At 42.6% G+C, this 17,038-nt stretch overlaps 1 protein-coding gene across 2 annotated transcripts in view; it reads right to left on the bottom strand.

The window, feature by feature from the left end:
• Positions 1 to 881: 881 nt before the first annotated feature.
• The window catches only part of kalrna (kalirin RhoGEF kinase a), a 131,892-nt gene continuing 115,735 nt past the window's right edge, over positions 882 to 17,038 (bottom strand). The window contains exons 55-68 of one of the 2 annotated variants that reach the window (XM_076746303.1): positions 16,748 to 16,965; positions 15,308 to 15,591; positions 12,025 to 12,187; positions 10,176 to 10,238; positions 10,012 to 10,039; positions 9,063 to 9,225; positions 8,685 to 8,806; positions 8,336 to 8,467; positions 8,065 to 8,226; positions 7,755 to 7,833; positions 7,563 to 7,614; positions 7,169 to 7,317; positions 6,574 to 6,712; positions 882 to 6,316 (exon numbers count right to left, since the gene is read on the bottom strand). In XM_076746303.1, coding sequence (XP_076602418.1) covers positions 5,759 to 6,316; positions 6,574 to 6,712; positions 7,169 to 7,317; positions 7,563 to 7,614; positions 7,755 to 7,833; positions 8,065 to 8,226; positions 8,336 to 8,467; positions 8,685 to 8,806; positions 9,063 to 9,225; positions 10,012 to 10,039; positions 10,176 to 10,238; positions 12,025 to 12,187; positions 15,308 to 15,591; positions 16,748 to 16,965 — 2,312 coding nt within the window. In that variant the 3' untranslated portion in view covers positions 882 to 5,758. Of the gene's footprint in view, positions 6,317 to 6,573; positions 6,713 to 7,168; positions 7,318 to 7,562; positions 7,615 to 7,754; positions 7,834 to 8,064; positions 8,227 to 8,335; positions 8,468 to 8,684; positions 8,807 to 9,062; positions 9,254 to 10,011; positions 10,040 to 10,175; positions 10,239 to 12,024; positions 12,188 to 15,307; positions 15,592 to 16,747; positions 16,966 to 17,038 lie in introns of those variants that run through there. The other variant, XM_076746304.1, reaches the window with a different exon arrangement.

Here is a 17,038-nt window from a genome sequence, read left to right as displayed (position 1 = left end):
AAAACTTACGTGTGTTTTCATTTTATCTTCTATCGTGTTGCTGCTTTTAAACCAGCAAAAAGAAAGAAAAAAGTTGAAGTGGGGTGAAGTGAGGTGCGGGCCCTGATCATTTCGACTGGGCTACTTTTTGCTACTTAATTCAGCTCAAAAATCAAATCATATGCCTCATTACTTAAAGCAAAGATATTACACATGTGAACATAAAGGAAAGTGTTACATCACAGTTATAAATCTAACAGTTCACATTTTCAAATTACTGGCATCCTTCCTGCTCTGACTTCAATTCATTGTACAGATTAATAGAATTAAATTTGTCCATTAAAGCTAATTCATATTTTGATAATACCGCTCTGTTGTCCGGTTTGATTAAATCTAGCAAAATCAGTCTGAGCCTGTTGCAAAAGTAGCATTAAATATCATCATTTTGATCATTAATTAAAGTTTTTTAGCACTTTGAACACGTGACTGCTGTCTGCTGATCTCTTTAACTTCAGCGCTCCTCCACGTACACGTCAGTGCTGCCTAATGTTTTGCCTGTGCTTTCATTAGTGAAAGAACCTGAAAGCGCCTGAAAGAACACACACTCACCTTTCCATCTTTTGGGTAATTTTATTATAATCTTATACACTATTGACTCAAGCCTCTTAAAACAACTTTAAGTACAAGGCCTAATCCTAATGTAAAAAGGTTTAGGACATGTGAATGGATTTAGCTTTTCTTTAATCTGACTGAACTCCTTGAATTGGCTAAAAGTTGCACAAATATTAACCCCAGTATCCAGTCTGTGGTATAATGACATTGACATTTAACCTAAAATGTTAGGACACACACAAACCCCCCTTCACACAGTGCTGTAGGACAAGGAGACAGAGAGGACAAAATACAAACAAGCAGGTTCTTTATTAGTAAAGAGTAACAAACCAGCAGGTTGTATGGAGTAAGAAGAGGCAGCCTATACAGGAGTGCGCTGCTTCACACAGCAACATGAAGCCATCAGCATAATGTTTCTCTATGAACAAAGCTCAGCATGGACACTATCAGGACACAGCACAGACCAGCATTCCACAGGGTGGAGCCACCATGGTGCTCGGTGGCTCACGAAGCCATGGCAGATGCATTGTGGGACTGGGACTGAATAGACACCGGGACAGTCGGCCTGAAGTTTAACTCTTTGGAGAAGAAGATCTGAGGTTGTGTCAGACCAGGTGCCACCTGACTGCAGCTGTCCACACAGACTGTTATTGCCAAGAGCACGGGACGGCAAAACAGTGAATCAGCACACACTTAGCTGACCCCAGAGGTTACCCAGCACCAGAAAGCAATTCAAATTAGCCCCAACTTTACCAGTTGCAAAATAAAAGTGATGTACACATGAATGCATCAATTATTGTACTTCTGAAATACAATATGCAGAATATTCTGAAATGAGCCCCCCATGCATAATAACTACTTTTACTTTTTGTACTTTACATATAATTTTATGCTCGTCCTTCTGTAGTTTTACTTAAGTAAAGAAAAGTGGCGCTGGCGTTTATGGTTGAAGGTCGTCTAAGTAGGAAACATCTCAGGCACCATGCTAACTGCTTGCAGTGATCAAATTCTGTCTTGGGGCGAATTTTGGGAACATTCAAGTTAACCTACTCTCACCTTTAAGATCGACTCTTAAAGACGAGTCGTCAAACGCTCCAGGGGCCAGCAGAACCAGGGGCTGACTGGACTGTCGAGGGATGTTTTGCCTCTCTTAGTGGTGATTCGAATTAGCACGGGATTGGTTGGAGCATCCCCTCATTATGAGGTTTCACATGGTTTAGACAACCCACAGATCAACTCTGTTCTTCAGAGAGTTAAAAGCCTCTGCTGCTTTGCGGGTCGAACCTGGGAAAAGAGGGCACTGAACTGAAGCAAGCAGGAGGATGAAGCATGTACTGGCTTTAGACAGAAATAGTACTTTACATATTGTACATTACTACTGCATCATTTAAATAAATCCATTGTCACTTTCAATCCTGATGTGCAGATTGGGAAACAATAGTCAACTGGGTCAAAGATTGCAATTAGGAAATAACAGGAAAATAGCACTTCTCAAGCAAATCTCACTCCAGAGGATGCAGCTGAATGGTTGTCTTTACAGAACTATTAACAGAAATACAAACCCCAGTAAAGCTTAAATATTCTAATGAATTGCTGAAATCTTATGCATTTTGAAGGCTGGGTTATACCTTATACCTCATGAAGACCCTGAGTGCTAGGCTAAAATACTACTAATGCAGAGCACAGATTAGTCTTTTCCTGTTCAAATGTAAACAAAGGTACATGAAGGGCTCAGTCTCTTTAAAAGATGGAACACTGCCATGTGGCAGACCAAAGCTGTGGAGTTTACCATGTAATCCGTTGGGCTCATTGCAGGGAAACCAGTAGAAACAGACCTGTCACCTGTTTAGGAACCTCAAACTGCAACTGAACGTTGTGTTTGGGCCTGACAATCCTGATTTTCATCTTCATTATTGTTTTCATTCGTAAACAACAAACATTTATTTTCTTCAGGTATTCAGAATTGCCGTCAAGTGTTAGCAATAGTCACTAAAGCTATATAGATACAAACACATTCCACTTTTTTGTTTTATCCTCCAGTTAAAGCACAAATGAGAGTTCAGTGATGTAGTTTTTTTGTGGCAGCCATGTTGGCTCTATTTATGCGATCATTTGTTTGGCTTATCTATTTATTTAATCATGAAGACTCTGAGTCTCCATAGCAAAGACCAAGATGAAATACAGCTGATACTGATACACTGTGATTGTTTCAGTACTAATGTTTTCAACAGCATTCAGCAACATCAACTAGTTAGTTAATATATACAGTTAGTACTTAACTGTAAGCACTTTTCAATTTTATCTTTAACCATTTAACATAAGCTGTTCTCTGTAGTCAGAGATGATTTACCATGTTACAAGTAATGCAGTGAAATGTTGACAGAGTAGGCATTCATGCTGATGAGATAATTGTATCTCAGATACCTCAGGATCGCGGAATCTGCAACTTGGGGAGTCGCCCTCCCTGTGGGATGCTGTAATTTCCAACGTTGCTGATCCAGAGCCTCTGCTGAGAAGATGAAACAGATGAAACAGCAGAACGGCTGTTCCACCGGTACCTGAATAGATCTCATTACAGCTGCACTGATAAACACAAACTATTTGCACATATGCACGGATGTTGTTGTACTTGATATCAAAGGTGAGAGTTGCTTCTACACAACAGTGGATTGCTTACATGTGCACCATTCTGCATCCCCGGCTGCATGAACATAAATGCTTACTACTGTAGTATGCTAAATGCTTGTGGGGGGGTGGGGATGCAAAATGATCAGAAGGGAGCACTGTGAAAGCGAAAGCATTTGGTGAAAGCAGAGGACAGCACTTGTTTGATGGCAGAACACATTCTATAAGAAAGTACATTCATCAGTACAAGCAGGACCGTAAACGGACTCTTCTGACCAATTCATCAGCTACATCAACTATTTTACAAGCCAAATGAATGGGACCAAAACACGTTAGTTGGTTACTTGCCACAGTGGCTGGTGGACAAATGTACAAAAAAAAAAAAGTTGAGGGTTGGAGTTCATTCTCCACCTTAACACCAAAGGTCACAGGCTTTTGTCCTAGAAACAGACAGATTTCTAACCTGATTTCTAAACCATCCCTGGTGAATTGACATGCAGGTTTTCCCTGATTATTCTACTTTTTTGTAAACTATCTAAGCATTTTTTTTTTTGGACAAAGTATTTGTAAACAGTGATACGAACAAATTATAGCTAAAGACAGGATTTCACTCTCCACGGCGTCTTCTCTGTGTTCAGGAATCCTGTTTAAGGTCAAGTAGTCCCCTGTTTGCTGTAGGAGGTTATTCAGTGATTTTTTTTCACCTTCCATGTACTGATGCCACTTGATACAACTGCCCATTTGAACCCAGTTCACTGTCCAGCATTGTTTCGTATGGATCCATCAGTGATTTGACGTAAACTTCAGCAGTTCACTGTTCAGAACATTCCGCACAGGCCAGTGGCTGTTCTGTGACTTCAGTTCTGCTCACTTTAGTTCAGTTTGATTTAGTCATGTTATGTCATCTCCACTTAGACCAGACTGGTCCAGATCACCATTGCAAATATAATTTCATTCCCAACCTCAGTCCTGAAATAAATAAACATTCAATAAATTAAAGGCATAGTCCAGCAAGCTTCAGTGCTGTCACATCCAGTCCAAAAACATGTCATGGTGGTGGTTTAAACCGCAGCTACAGTTGATTAACTGTTGGAAAACATATTAGCTGCAATGATCCAGAAGTCTTCTGCAGGGACAGAAGTGGTCTGTATCCTTTTAAAGTCCTGCTTTCTTGCTTGCTGCTGAGTGGCAGACAGTTTTTTGAATTGATGATTTCCTATGTGCAGAGGATTTCCCACCAGTGATCAAACTGACAGCAGAAAGTTTGGACGAGCGAGAGGAATTTCTAATGTTCTCAGTTAGTGGAGATGCAGATCAATTTGCCTTTCCCTCATCTAATCACCACACATTCAATATGAGTCCCATGTCTGCTTGTTCCACATCCAAAGTTCATTCATGAGGTTCTCTATTACATTCTTGATGGCTCTACTGAGACCCACCATCTCTCTGTTCATTAACATTATCACTCCTAATGAAGTCTTCTTTGTCACTGAAGCTACTCTGAGAGGAAAGCTACAAGTAATCTGCAGTGACAGTCACAGCAACAATCCCCAAATTCTATTAATCCTCGCAAAGTGTTCTTTAGCAAGAGAATGACACTGGCTCTGCTCACTGAGAGTTCCAGCATATGAATAGCAACTAAACCAACATTAAAAACGTGGATGTTTGTAATTCCTCGAATACATCTGTTGGTTGTGATTCTCAGATTCCCCTTGAAACTTTTAAGACTCGTCAATCCTTTATGAGAGTTCTCATTCAAACCAGACTAAATGACTACAAACACAATGTTACCAGCACATTACCATCTCTACTACTGACCATCCCTTTGATAGCAGTCACCTGTCAGGCAAAATGTCACTGTTTGGCAAAACTTGCCCTCTAGTGGTCCAAAAATGTGATGTTAGTCAAAGCATGCTAGCTAAGCATGGCTGGTAAAATGCTGTGACTCTGCTGGCCACTTAGCTAGAGAGGCCATACCTGCAGGACTCAGGGCTGCCACAGTGTCTGTCTGCAGATCCAAGTGAAAGAGACAAGGTAAGATTAGTTCAGCACTGGCATTAGCATAAGAGTTGGGTGCTAGCCTCGAATATATTATCTGTAACTGGAAAAATAAACATTACAAATATAAACTAAGATGCTGTCATCATGCCTGCTCACAGTGTGTTTTCTCAACTTTGAGCAAACTTCTCTGGGTTCTTATGGGATGTTTAGACTGTTTATGGGACCTGCTCCATATGTCATGGTCGATACTGAGTGAACACATATCAAATGAAGTGTTAGCAATTAAATAGAATTTCAATGATTTTTTTTTCTGCTTATATGTTTGGTCTAGTGGTGAGGAGTGGTCTACAGTGGTGGTCCTTGCACGGAGAGCGAAATCTCAGACCACAGGAAGGATCCAGGCACCAAATCCCTTTCCCACTCACACATGAATAAATACTAAAGATATTTAAATGCTTCAGGTATATTGTAGAGTTACTGTGGGTGCCCTGGTGGTCACAGATGGATTGTTATTGAGTGAAACACTCAGACCTCCGTTCCGTCACAGTGTGTTGCCCATACTGCTGCTCACCAGCCCTTTGATATTAGTGATGGGCCGCACGTCATGCAGCTGTCTTCTTCGGTCGATGAATGTGGCCAACCGTGTTGTGTCCAGGGGTGTCTTGGAGTACTCCCCACCATGGGCACCCCCGCGACCCACCCACGGGTGCTGCAGACAGGACGTAGCGCTCGGCCTTTTCCTGGGATCCTGCTGCAGCACTGAGGACACAAAATCCCTCGCCGCCTGGCTCACGTCACGGAAGTATTCATCTGGGAAGCAGAAGTCCAGGCGGCAGATGTTGACACAGGTTTCCTCCGGTGACTCATCCAGAAACGGGGAAACACCACTGAGCATCACGTAAGCCAGCACGCCAACACTCCACACATCTGTCGCAACAGACACTGGTGTCCCACGGATGAGCTCAGGGGCAGCAAACTCTGGGTTTCCAAGCAAGAGGTGGACATACCGGCGGTGAGCAGACAGCTGGACAGCATCGCCAAAGTCAATGAGCTTTATGCACGGGGTAGGAGAGTGGAGGTCGACCATGATGTTCTCTGGCTGCAGGAGACAGACACAGAATTTAGAAACAGATGGGACCTAATGATTGAAGAAATAACATTCTTTAAAAATGGCAAAAAGTTGGAAATTCCATCTCCAAAATTTCAAATATCTTTAATAAAATCCTTAATAAATAGAACATTTCGCAAAAAAAACTGTTCTGTACATGTAAATGTTAGCCACAACATGCACATAATTAAGAATACAAATAAAACTCAAGTCAGTCTTTTTTATGGAGCACACAACATAGTTCTCACCTTCAGATCCAGGTGTGCTACTCTGCAGGTATGAAGGTGCTGCAGGGCCTCCAGTGTTTCTCTGATGAAGAACGCCACCTTCTCCTCCATCAGCTCATCGTGGGCGACGAGGTAATCGAGCAAACGACCATCCTCGAGCCTGACACACACACACACACACACACACACACACACACACACACACAAACACACAAGTAACATTTAGATACACTTTAGTGTCTAATGTCATCCTTTTGAATTTCTCCAAGAGGAATTAATCTTCTTCTCGACAGCTACTGTACATTTGAAAACGCTCATCTTGTGAGTTTGATTTCATGTAGTCTAGTTTTGATCAGTTTAACTTGCTAGATAGCTCATACAGTCAAAGCTAAGGGCTCATACTCAGTAACACTTGTGTTTTCTGCTGTTTTGATAGTTCATCTAGGGTATTCCTTCTTAAATGACCTAAAATCACTTGAGTAGAATGAAAGCTTGAGCCACATGGACTGTGCCTCTGTGCAGCTATGCTAAATATAATGTCTATACCTAACAGTTAAACCTTCACAAGCTCCAGCTCCTGATTTGGAGTAGAAACATTTAATTCAGTAAGACTTACAGCTCCAAGATCAGCATCAGAGAGGTGGGAGACTCATATGTGTCCAACAGCGCCACCAGCTGGTGATTTTGTACATGCAGGAGGACGTCGGCCTCATGAGCCACCTGTTCCTTCTTCTGCATCTTCTTACTGACAAACTTCACTGCAACCTGAACAGAAAAAAAGGACATGTGATAGCACACTGAAAGACAAGCCAATAAAATCCACTGCAATACATGCAAAACTAAGTCCAAAGTGAATAACACACATATGGTGCTGTTTGGAAGAAATAAATCCATCATTTCAATATGAACACAGGGAGACAAAACCTGAAACCTTCAATGCAACATTATTGACCTTTCTAAATACAACAGCATCACTTCAGTCAATAGCCAGACTGTCAAGGAAGCCCCACCTCTTTCTTTGTTGACTTGTTGAGACATTTTCTCACCACTGAAAATCGACCCCTGGTGAAAAGACGGAGCAAGAAAAACAAATGAGGCTGAATTAAGAAAAGAGGCCACAGAAGCATCAACATCTGGGTTGAATATTAAGTTTGGGTTGTGAAAGATATTATTTTGACAGTCAGTGATTTGTAACAGTTTACCTTCCAATCTCACAGATCTCAGAGAAGGTCGACTCAAAGTTTTCCTTCCACTGGATCCCTGTTCCATCATAGCCAGAGTCTGGACAGAAGAATGAAGCATTCCAACAAACTTTTTACTGTTGTCCAACTTCCCATGGACACGGCGTTACAATAGGCCGTCTATCTATTGATGCTTTTATTACTAAGAGGGTCTCAGCTCACTTTCGCAACGAAAGCAAAAACAAAGAAACATATGTCCAACGGAGAAAAAAACAGGTTTTGGTGCCCATATTATGAAAGTGTGAGTGTGTGTGTGTATGTGTAGACTTACTGCTGCTGGGCAGTGTGACCATATTCGAGGGCTCGGATGGTGGGCCGATCCCCCAGCGGTTGGAGGCTCGCACCCTGAACTGATAGTGACCTCCAGGGATCAGAGTGTCGATTTGAACACACTCCTCTCTGCTGCTGGCCACCTGTTGCCATAGCAACGAGTCTGAGGGTGAGAGAGGGGAACAAGCGTTGTCTTTTTGCATGTTTCAGAAGCAAACATCTTCTCACTCCGGCTGGTCCCACACACACACACACACACACACACACAGTACCTTCCTGTCTGTACTCCACAGTGTAGCTGCTGACAGCACAATGAGCGGATGAAGCCGGAGGAGGCCAGTGGACCATCACTGCCGTGCTGCTGGCCTCCTGGGCCACCGGTCTCCCGGGGGCTGCTGGGATACCTGCAGGAGACAGAAAAAACACACAGTCAACAAACCAATGCAGCTGCTCTGGTTAGATTCAAAGGGACTTGCTGAACATCTCAAGGTCACAGAAGGTGAGAATCAAACACAACATATTCATTTTGGACACCAAAATCTCATTGTGGCATCACATCTAACTAATGGTCTAATGCTGCTTTATCATGGTGAAATGCTCCTTTTCATCCAGACGCGTTACCTTGCACTTTAATGGAGGCAGAAGAGGAGGCAGAGCCATGATCGTTAACAGCAACACAGGTGTAGATCCCAGTATCCTGAGGCATCAGATTACAGATCTTCAGCAAGATGTCCCCTGTATCCCTGTAGAGGAGGAGGAGGAAAAGAGAAAGGAGAGATGAAGGAGAAGAAAGGGAGGAGGAGGAATAGGATTAGAGATGAAGAAAGAAGAGAAAGGAGGGGGGAGGAGACAAGAAATAGTATGAGAGAGTATGAGAAAAAAAGAGTAGGAAGAGGTGGGATGAAAGCAGGGAGGCAGGACAGACACCGCACGTAGGAATTAGCATCACACAGTCAGTATAAAACAAAGGAAATGACGTACATATGCTCTGGGTGTTACCTGATGTCTATGGTGAAGCGGCTGTTGCTGGTCACTGGGTTCTGGTCGGGACCTTTCAGGGTGACGGACGGTTTGGGTCGTCCGCAAACTTTGCAGCAGAGGACTACAGTCTCCCCGAATGCACACACCACGTCTGACAGAGGGACGAGGAACTCTGGAGCCACTGCTCACAGGAAACACAGCACTAAATACTGACTCCTCAGCTCTCACTCCAGCTTCTACTTACAGTTCATAAGTGTACATTAAAATGTACTCTATGTATCTTAATTGAATATATTGTATATTATGATGTTCTGTTCATTGAGCCATGTGACTATGGAGGCGGTTGGCAAACAGTGTGGCCAGCTGGTCTGTGTGCATGACCTTATTCCTTCCCATCATGTCACATCAGTGTACAGTATCTGTTTTAATTAGTTTTTCCCTAAACTCAAATTTGAAGAGGTATATAGGCATAACAGAAGCAGCCAGGTCAGGACTAAATCTGGCTCAGTGTCTGCACACTCTGCTGCACTCTGGCGCTACATGGATTAAATGATATCTTGCTTTGCTTTATGTGGCAAATCATTGGGGTGCATGTGGACTTGGGCCCAGTTAGTGGCCCAGCTTCGGGACTCAGACCAGAGCCATGTGTAATGCCATTCATCAGTGGTCTGGCATGATTCGTCAAGCAGGCATGCTACTGACCTTATTGGCAATTATGGCATGCTGTGGTTACAAATTTGTAGGAATAGGAAGTTAAACTACATTATGCTCTGCAGGTGGTGAGATGTGTGCAGGAGCCTCTCTGTGAACTTTTCTTTGAAGTTCAGGTTTTTGAGAAGCCCAGAAATGCTTTAGAATTTCCACTCCTCCTGGCTGTGAATATATAGCATCAGAACACAAAACTGCATCCACTGAATCTAATGTACAGGATGATAAGATGACTCAGGTGACTTCACGTGTCTCTTACCTTCCTGGATGAAGTTCGGGTTGAGAAGCTGCAAAAACAGATGTGGCCAAAGTGAAAGTTTAGGTGAGGTCTGCTTTTGTAATGTTGATACATGAACTCCAGGCAACATGTTTCCACAATCAAGTCATAAGTCTGTTCAACAAATACAATGTGTGTGTGCGTACCTCCATGCCTGTCTTTGGGTCAAGGTCATCATCACAGTCTGACTCATCAGAAGTGTGAACCTCCTGGTGGAGAACAAAGGAAGAAGGCAAAAGGAAGGTAGAGGAATGAAGGAGGAGAGAGTGAGAAGCAGGATTTAAAGGGGTTTGGGTCAGAGAGGAGTGAAAAGAAGGAAAGACGACAGACGAGGAAGGAAGCAATGGGAGAGGAAATTTTAAGAAAATGGAAGAATTACATAAAGGGAAAGAGGCAAACACAGAGGAATGAAGAGAATAATAACAAGAGGAGGCACAAGGGAAGGGAGAAATACAGATATGAGTAAAAAGAAAAAAGAAAAGGTATGTCAAAGATGGAGAAAATATTAGATGAAGAGGAAATAAGAGAATTGGAGAAAGGAAGTGAGGAGGAAGATGAGAATATCAGGAGTATGTGTGTTCATTATTCTGTGGCCGGTGTGGAGGGTTTCAGAGGTCCTGTAAATTTATTCCAGGAAATGAAATTTGGCTGATACTCACCTGAGGGGCGTTTGAGACTTTTCAGCGCATATCTGTTTTTTTGTGTGTGTGCGTGTGTGTTTTTTTTTTTCTTTTTTGGTGCTTCATTATCACTGCTCACTTACCCTCTCTATTTCCTTCTTAGAGAAGAATGGTCAATCTATCAAAGAGTGCTTCCATTACATTTCTAAGCTTTCTTGATCTCAAAACACCAATACTGATGTCACTGACAGCCAAGGATTTCTATCTAAAACTTTCTCTCACTCAGCAGCAGGCAGGAGCCAGACATAAAACCCGTCTTTGACATTCACAGTTGCCCATAGGACATACTTTATTTAACACTATTCACTGCCGCAGAGACCCTTTCCCACTGTATAGTTGGGATAGAAGTAAAAAGGAAGCGATCCAGGTAAACAAAGCTTGTGCATTTAGACGTGTGTTGTGTTCATTTATGGTGGGAAGCCAAAGATTTTCTTCACGTGGTGACTTCAGAATTAAACCTCGTACGCTACATCACCCACATCCTTCATGTCAAAGAGGCTGCTCTTGTGCACCTGAGCCTACAGCATGTGACTATAAATATCGTGAGAATACATATGTATGTGTTATTGGATTATGTTAGACAGTATTCACAAAATATTTCTTTGGAGAGCTCCATGATGTTAGATCACTACAGAAAACACAGGTTAACACAGCAGAGTAAAAACAAAGTCGAACTTAAAGGAATAAATCACTGAGTTCTACCTCTATCCATGCACAAGGAGGGAGAAGTAAATTGCAACGCAAAAACACAAAAAGAAATCAGACTTTATTTTCCAAACAGTGCTCATGAATGTTTGAGGTAAATAAAACTTGCAGCATCCTTCTTTAGTGGTTCTCAACGTAAACCTTTGGGCCTGTTCACACCAACTTTTGTGACATGATTTTGCACTGGAATCAGTTCATTGCAGTGGCATTGCTGTGATTGGTGGATTTGCTCACAGCTAAGCAAATCCCCACACTGCTTTCATATAGTTTCTTTGTGAACTTTGAGCTGTAAACCGATAGTTACCCATCTTTTTATGCTTAAACCGTAACTCGTAGTTTGGTTGGCCAATCACAGTGATCCATAAATAGAAGACATACTGAATCCAGTGCTGTCAGTAAAGTCTAAGTTCATGTCTGATGCAGGTTGAGAACCACTGCTGGAGTCAGAGACACAACAGCTACAGTGTGTGTGTGGGTTTGCACACACACATGCGCGCGCACACACAGGTTAAGAGGAAAAATAAAAACCAAGTCGGGCAGGGGGCAGGTGAGGGGTTTCGGCACACACATATGACATCACCAGCGTGCGCCGTCGGCCTGCTTTACTCACTTTGCCCTTCGCCCTGGTGGCAGGGGAGGCGAGCGGGGGAGGGGGCGTAGTTTCTTTGGGCTTACGGAGGAGGCCATTCTCCTGACCTCTGACCCCCACTGCCGAGACGTCCTTGGCTTCAGCGCGCTTCCTGGCACGCAGTGTATTCCATGACAGAGACTTCCTGTACGGTACAGGAACGACAAACATCAACGAGCCAATCAGAGAGAAACTCAGCGGTGTCCAGTTTAGTCTGGCTGCAGAGGCAACATGGTTGTCAGGTCATAACCTCCTCAGAACCCTCCCGGTGTCAGGTGGTGAGGAAGTTTGCTATAGTGTGTGGTCATGCTTCATGAGATGAATACACATTAATATCTATTCTGTCAAACTTTTCTGCATTTTCATCGTATTTACATGGGCAGATGGAATACAGACCACTGTCACAACAGACATTTTGACTTGTTCATAGCAGGAAAAACACTGGTTCTAATAATAATAATGATTTGGTTCCATTTAGATGTCCCAATGAGTCATAACGGTGAGCCAGCACCTGACTGGAGTAGTACAGTCTTCATACATTTCATACTAAAGTTTCAGCTACATTCTCAAATCTTTCAAAGCTAACTCAGTTTTTAGATTATTTTATATTAGACTGACTGATATTGTCTCACCAAAACGGTAGCCTAGCATGCCAGCAAACATTACCACACTAGGCTAGTAAAGACATTTAAGCCTTACAAAAATATGGAAGCCTATCTCTGCCACCTAAATGTTAAACTTCCTCATATTAATGACAAATTCTGAGAAAAATAATAATGCTACATCTTCATTTTATTCCCAATTTTGAGATAATATCTCATAATTGTTACAAACTCTCTAATAATTATGAGACACTAAAAAACTATTCACAAGACCATAAGATGAATATGAGAAGCTTTCTCTCAATATAACACAATAACTAACTAAATAAATAAAAAAACATAAAGAGGTGGAGAACTGCTCCACTCACTTTAATAGACACTTGTTATAGTCCCATGGGCCTCCGGCCTCTATAGTTTCCTCTATTGCATCTATCATTGTCAGTCGGTGTGTCTGTGCAATCTACATGTATACCCTGACGTGTTGTAGCAGAGGGTCCTGACAGGGTTGGTGTTACCTGAAGCTGCAGCCAGACCCTTCTGATCCGGTAAGATACAGGAGGAGGACAGAGTGACACGACTGACTTTATTGAGACAGAGGACATGTGAACATACTGCACCAGCACAGACCTTTGAACATTTTCAAGAATGACACCTGCAGCTCAACACACGTGTTTCCTGGAGACTGTAACTACTTCCATTTGCTGTGGAGGGAACAGTGGCGAACACTCATGTCTTTAAGATAATGTCTGTAACGGATGAAGTGAATCCTCTTCACTGTCTCAATAATGTTTTTTGTATGTGCCATGTCATATTAAATGCAGAATTTCTGCCCGAAAGCAGTTTTTTTTCCAGTGTTACTGCTCACATGATCCCTGTCAGTTGGGCTTCTCATAAAGTATTCATCAGCTGTTAAGACTTTCAAGAACACATTAAGAGCACAATATATTATCATCCTCATTTCCAAGAAACAATGTAAAAAATGTTTTTCTTTTGTAAAACCTTTAATGGAATTTCTGTTTTAAGTTTTTACCTTCTGTGGAGTGTCAAACCGTTGAGGTTAGTAAAAACTGAAAGAAAAAACGTCAAAAGAAATGTCACTACAGTAACAACAAATACAAAAAGCTGAAATGAACCATACAGGGAAGAGGTGCACACAAAGTTTTGTTTGTTGCTCTAGTATTTGGTGAAGTTACCCTCAGTGCTGTTTGATGGTGTCCAGACTTTATAAAATCTTAATCAAATTGCTTTATCACTTCAGTCTTTCAGTCTAAATCCTTCGATAAAAACCTTTAAAGTGGAACCTTAACAACAGCTGATTTTATGTTTGTGTCATCTTCTTCTTTCTGTGTCAACACCTTCAGTCACTTGACTCCTAAATCTCTCTCCCTCATCTTAAACAGAATACTTGAATCTAATCTAATGGTATGACAGTGCACACAGACGCAGGCAGACCGCTCACTTTCACATTTGCTGCTGTAGTTTATTTACAAATATTAAAAACTACAAAGTGTTAATCATCTTCAGCCTAACGCAGAACAAAACAATTTCACCTTCACGTCGCTTTGCTAAGTCATGCTCAAGTCCGAAAGGTTTATTTTACATATTTAAAATACATTTAAAATCATTATTATTAGACTACCAACAGTACAATGCTGACTGTTGCCATTAAACGCAACATATTGCACAGCCTGACTTCATTCATATTTTTTCTTATCTTAAATAGTGCAAAAGGGATTTTTTTTTTTATTACAGGAATGTTCTCGAGCCTCAGTCAAAAAAAAACAAAATTTACTTTGTACAGTGAACTGCTGACATAATAAACAAAATCAACATGAAGGAGGAAATGAATCCAACTTTGTCCGTAAAATAAAATAATAATTATCAAGGCAGAAAACAACAACAAGAGGAAAAAACACAAATTTCTGTATCGATTGCCACAGACAATAAAATAAATCTTCTCCACAGCGGAGAACGGGGCTGAGTCCACCTGAATGCCCCAGGTGAGTTTTTACTTTCCAAAAACAGTACAAAGAAAAAAAAATATACAAAGAAAAAAAAAGAAGAAGAAGAAGAAAAAGCAGGCTGTTAGGAACTGAAATAAGAGTCCGGTTTTAGCTCCACATGAGTGTCAATGTTTTCTCTCAGCGTCAGCTACAAGTTACAAGGTTTTCTATCCAGTCTATTTCTGTAGGATAAATCCTCAGTACTCATTTACATGGACAATGATCAGTGAGTGAGCGTGTGTGTGTGTGTGTGTATGTTTGCGTGTGTGTTCAGTTGCAAGCCTGAAATCCATTGGCTCAGAAATAAAACTGTCACTGCAGCAGCTTGATGGACAGTAAGAGAGCAGTTCTGTACCTTTTACCCATGAGGAGGCCGTCGGGAGTTAAAATACAAAAAAAAAAGTCTCCTATGAGGTCCAAGAGTTCATTTGGGGGGGGGGGGGGGATATGAGGGGAGGAGGAGTTAGGAGGGAAGGGCAGTAAGCAGTTAGGAGCTGGGGACGGGAGTGGATTCAAAAAAACTAAAAAAACAAACAAAAATGGGTAGTCAGAGCTTTGTCTCCACAATTCTCTCATCCCATCCGAGTGTTTGGTTTCGAGCCCAACCAGGAAGTGCGTCTGTCTGCAGGTAAAGAAGTGCTGGGTGGGTGGGGGACTTACTTGATGTTGTTGGCATCAGCCACCGCCGCTGAGAAGGAGGAAGTAGAAGAAGAGTCTTTTATGGACTTTGTGGGTGGGCCCAAGATGTGTCCCGGCACCCAGCCCTCTGCGGCAGGTGACTGGACGTTGGCTGGCCGGTAAACAAGGTACATGTTCTGCTGGTTGGTGGCCAGGATTTGGACGGTCTCTCCTTGACTGACGCAGACCTCGTTCTCTTTGAGTGCGGAGTAGTCCTGAGTGACCAACATGGTGGAGGAGACGCCGTTGCAGCCGCCTTCACTGTCCTGAAGAGGAGAGGACAGGATGGCGAAAGGAGGACAGAGGAGAAGACAACAGGAGAAAAAAAAAAAGAGAAGAAGAGAGCAGGAGGAAACCGAAGAAAAGATGGAAATGATGAAGGAAGAGAGGATGAGGACAATTGAGGACAAGGTTATGGTGTGTCTATGTGGGTTGGATAACAGTCCTGCCGGCTGTAACGCCATTACAGCTGACCCAAACCTGAGGAGGAGCAGAGGGAGGTCAGGACCGAGGAGGAGGAGGTTGAGGAAAAACAGTGACAGTCAGAGCATCAGAAGTCTGTTCAAGGTGTCTTTTTCAAAGCAGCCCTACAATTCAACCATCAGTCCTCACTATTACACAAGAATCTCCGAGCAGTTCACAGCAGGAGCAGAAAACACAAAGGGTTTGATACGTGCTGCTGGCGTTTCTGCTTCCACTCAAATATAATAGATGTGACTGGAATTTATTCAGGATAATCCACATAACCTGGCTGGGAAACAATTTCTACCAAATAAGTGTTTGCAAAGGAAATACTATTCACATCCTCTGTGCCTCTCTGCAAAGAGAAGCAGCTTTTAAAGGTTGTCAGACAATATATCCTTAAATAATGTAGCATTTGGTTCTATTTTAAGTGAGCATCATTTTAACTCATGACTAGAAAACCCTGAAAGGCTTCAGAACTTTTCTCCCTCGATGAGGGTCAAGGTGCTTCAATGTAGAGCTTGGCAGGCTGCACACAGTGAGCAGAGCTGTCCAGCTTCCTGCAGACAGCGAAGGGGTTTCAGTCAAAGTAGGCCAGAAAGAGAACAGCTTGGTATGTATATATATAAACCCACACGGTATGCTGCTACACCTGCAGTAGCCCAGATTTCAACCTTGGCTTTTAGGGACAGGTAACAGACTCACAGACAGCATGAAGGGAAAAAGTGTGCTTCATGCCCTAGTTCACCAGCTGCCTGCTGCAGTCTGTGGTTAATGGCTAAGTCAAGACAATGTTAATGCAAAATGAAGGGGAGCTGTGTGAACTCTGAAAACCCAACGCTGAGACATTGTGAAACATCATCCAGACTTACGAAAAAACATGTGTATATGTGAAGGAATGAAAAGAAAGTGAAGATGTATAGCAGGCAGAGCCAACGAGCCAGTTCTCCTCGTCCTCACCCTGGAGTCGAAACACGATGAACCTCCGTTGGAGGTAGACACTTTCATCTGGCTCCTCCCTCTCTCTGTCTCCTTGTCACCGAGCCCGACCGCTGACGACGGACGGCTGTGGGAGGACATGGTGGGCCGGTTCCCCGATGACGAACGGTTTCTGGTCAGAGACGAGCTGCTGCCTGCTCCACTCTTCTCCTTCTGGTACTCAATGGGAGACTGGAGAGCTACAATCACACACATGTGGAATATTTAGATTTCTCTTCTGTGGTGTCATTTCAAGTTTGGTGACTGTCCAGA

This window comes from Chaetodon auriga, chromosome 13, assembly GCF_051107435.1.
Source record: "Chaetodon auriga isolate fChaAug3 chromosome 13, fChaAug3.hap1, whole genome shotgun sequence".
Classification (NCBI taxonomy): Eukaryota; Metazoa; Chordata; class Actinopteri; order Chaetodontiformes; family Chaetodontidae; genus Chaetodon; species Chaetodon auriga.
The sequence above is the reverse complement of the archived record's forward strand: the minus strand, read 5'-3'. Positions and strand labels throughout refer to the sequence as shown.